The sequence below is a fragment of the Nematolebias whitei genome, chromosome 1 (assembly GCF_014905685.2).
Source record: "Nematolebias whitei isolate Nwh7 chromosome 1, NemWhi1, whole genome shotgun sequence".
In the NCBI taxonomy this organism is placed as follows: domain Eukaryota; kingdom Metazoa; phylum Chordata; class Actinopteri; order Cyprinodontiformes; family Rivulidae; genus Nematolebias; species Nematolebias whitei.
The window spans coordinates 14,818,437-14,821,139 of NC_056498.1; the positions used below are offsets into that span (position 1 = coordinate 14,818,437).

Sequence of the window (2,703 nt, forward strand, 5' to 3'; positions counted from 1 at the left end):
ACTTGTACTACTATTCCTACTTGGTGGTTTTTCACTTATCGCGGGTTTCAGGATGGATTCCTCGCAATAAACGAGGGACTACTGCATTTGTTTTTCTCACATTTTAAAATTACCAAATTCTTTGTAGTGTTTGACTTACAGTTTAAAATTGTTAGATAATACAATAAACTGTGCATTTGGTTAACCTGAGCGATCACAAAGGTATATTATTTTAATAAAATTCCATGAAATGAAATGACAAAATTAAAACTACTGTTTTGGATCTGACCAACTGGACTTTTGACACAAATGACAAAATATTTTCAACAAAGCGACAGGGTCCTGGAGAACCCTCATATCTGCTCGGATGACAGATGCAGCTGGATATATCTCTGGGGAAGTGTAATGTGATGTGTCTACCTCTGCTGTTGATTGAGGACCCCGAAATATCATATAATTGGATTTATAACAGGTTTCCTGTTTTTAGAATAGTCTGCATCCTGGTTTATCAACATACAAAGAAGACGGCTGCAGCTAATTTGGACCTCGTCAGGCTGCTGCCTATGTGAAGGTTTGGTTCGTGCTTTGAGGACTCAAAATCATCTGATTTACGAGCTAAACTGTAAGATGGAAGTGATTTGAATCGTAGGCCACCTGCGACTTTGGACTCGACAGCATGAAACAACCTTGAAGAGGCTTGTAAGCACGGACCAGTAGAATGCACCCTAATCTGGCCATTTTGGATCTTGGAAGTATCAGTAAGACTCAAGGCTGACAAGAAAAAACAGTCTTCCTGAATAAATCAACAATTGTGGCTTATCTGAATCTGACTACCTGGTTGGCCTCGAAATAGGCCGACTTATCTATTTCTCCTGGGAAACATGTAAACTAAAGAAAAGCTTTGTCTATCACAACACGCCCCCGGAGGCTTATCAGAACTTTGCCGGGTGACCATCATCTTATCAGAACAAAGGACTATTTGTTTAGTGCTTCATGGACCACTTCATCGTCAAATGCATATGTAACATGTTCATAAATGTGCTTGCTGGCAGAGTTATTTTGATGTTTTAAATCATGTCCTGTTAGGACAAGATGTGAAGAGATCTTTTTTTGTAATGCCACTATCCTCTCCTCATAGCTTTGTCCCTTTTTCTATCTAAAATATGTATTCTGATAAAGGATAAGAAGGCCGTGTTATCACAGCAGCAGCTTTGTGCACTCCGCCCATCTTTCAGATGACTGTACAGGCATATTCTTGTATCTCGGTACAATGATAATAAAGCTTATTCTGATTCTGATTCTGATGAAGCACATTTTGCATCTGTGAACCACAGTGTTTCAGAATTTGTGCATACATTCTTGAGTCCTTCACTTATTTGGTTGCCTGTTTCTTTTTCCACCTTGTCTCCAGGCAACCATTCAGGTGTGGTTTTGAGCATCACCTCCAGAGAATTACACAGTTACCTAACCAGCTGATAGCTGACATGGCAACACTGAAGAGTCTAGCCAAGCTGCGCCAGCCGACAAGCACAGGAACTCTGCCATTCTACTGTTTTGTCCGTCCCTCACCCCATACTGCCCCATACTCTGGAAACCACCTGGAACCTGTTGTAGTTTACATCGTTTTAAGGGCCCCTTTTTTCCTCTCATTCCACTGGAGTAGATTCTCAGTCATCTAGGACATTGTGAAATAAATATTGAAAAAAACGAAACAACTAGATTTCTATTTTGTTCGTATTTGAAAATGATTTGCTTCCCATTCAGGGAGTGTTCACAATTAAAACATTAAAATAAGAATCTGGAATTGAGAAGGTTCTTGGATGGGAAGCAAAACATGTTTAACTGCAGAATAGAAGTCTGGAAGTTTTGTTTTCCAACAAGTCAGAAAACAGCCAGATGACTTATCTGAGCTTTAAAAATGGAGTAACAATGAAGCATTTCAGGCCAGTAGCTATGAAGTTGGCTATGTCTAAATACTGGTGTCTGAGCAGTAAATGGAGGCTACATCAAGGTATGGAAAGAAGATTAGAGATAAGCAAGTTTGTAATCTTTCACCTAGTATTTTCTTTGTTCTTCACCTGAAAGTACCATTCCACTTTTCTCTCCTGAAGGCAATAATAATCTCAATGATGAACCCTTGTGGATTTGCATACAAAGTGAGTATGCATGCAAACATAAGGGGGCGATGTTGCACTTTCTTGACTTTCCACTCACATGTACCTTTCACCTATTTGGGACTATCACTCTATGTACACACAGCTTTGTTCTTTTTTTAAAATATATATTCATGCTCTGGATCTTTGCTTTAGAAGTCACTAATTTTTAGACAATACGTGTGGTGTTTCAAATCACCTCTGTCTGTCCCATGGTGCCTCAAACTGCAGACATTAATCTGCTCTGTGACATTTTCTGTTAATCTGTTTGGTAATTTCTAAAAACAAACAAAAAATGCCCCTTTCTGCTCCTCCTCTTCACCCTTTTTTTGGTCAGAGCAGACTATTTTCTTTCAAGAAAAAGGTTTTTGACATGGAAAAAATTGGTAATTAAAAAAAAAAAAATCAGTACTAGCCTATATTAGGCGTAGCCCTAAATGGAATCATGTCTTCTTGTTTGGTTTCTTGTATATAAATGTGTAAATATATACACTGAACTCCACTTTGTATATACTCCCATCAATGTGTGTGTGTGTTTTACACTGCTTCAAAGTTTTCTTGTTCCTCTTCC

General features: G+C 38.6%; 1 protein-coding gene across 1 annotated transcript in view; it reads left to right on the top strand.

Moving 5' to 3' along the window:
- Positions 1-1,609, top strand: part of sorcs2 (sortilin-related VPS10 domain containing receptor 2) — a 690,706-nt gene extending 689,097 nt beyond the window's left edge. The window contains exon 27 of the mRNA XM_037675240.1: positions 1,391-1,609. Within this exon, the coding sequence (XP_037531168.1) occupies positions 1,391-1,455 (65 nt within the window). The 3' untranslated portion in view covers positions 1,456-1,609. The remainder of the gene's footprint in view (positions 1-1,390) is intronic.
- The last annotated feature ends 1,094 nt before the right edge of the window (positions 1,610-2,703 follow it).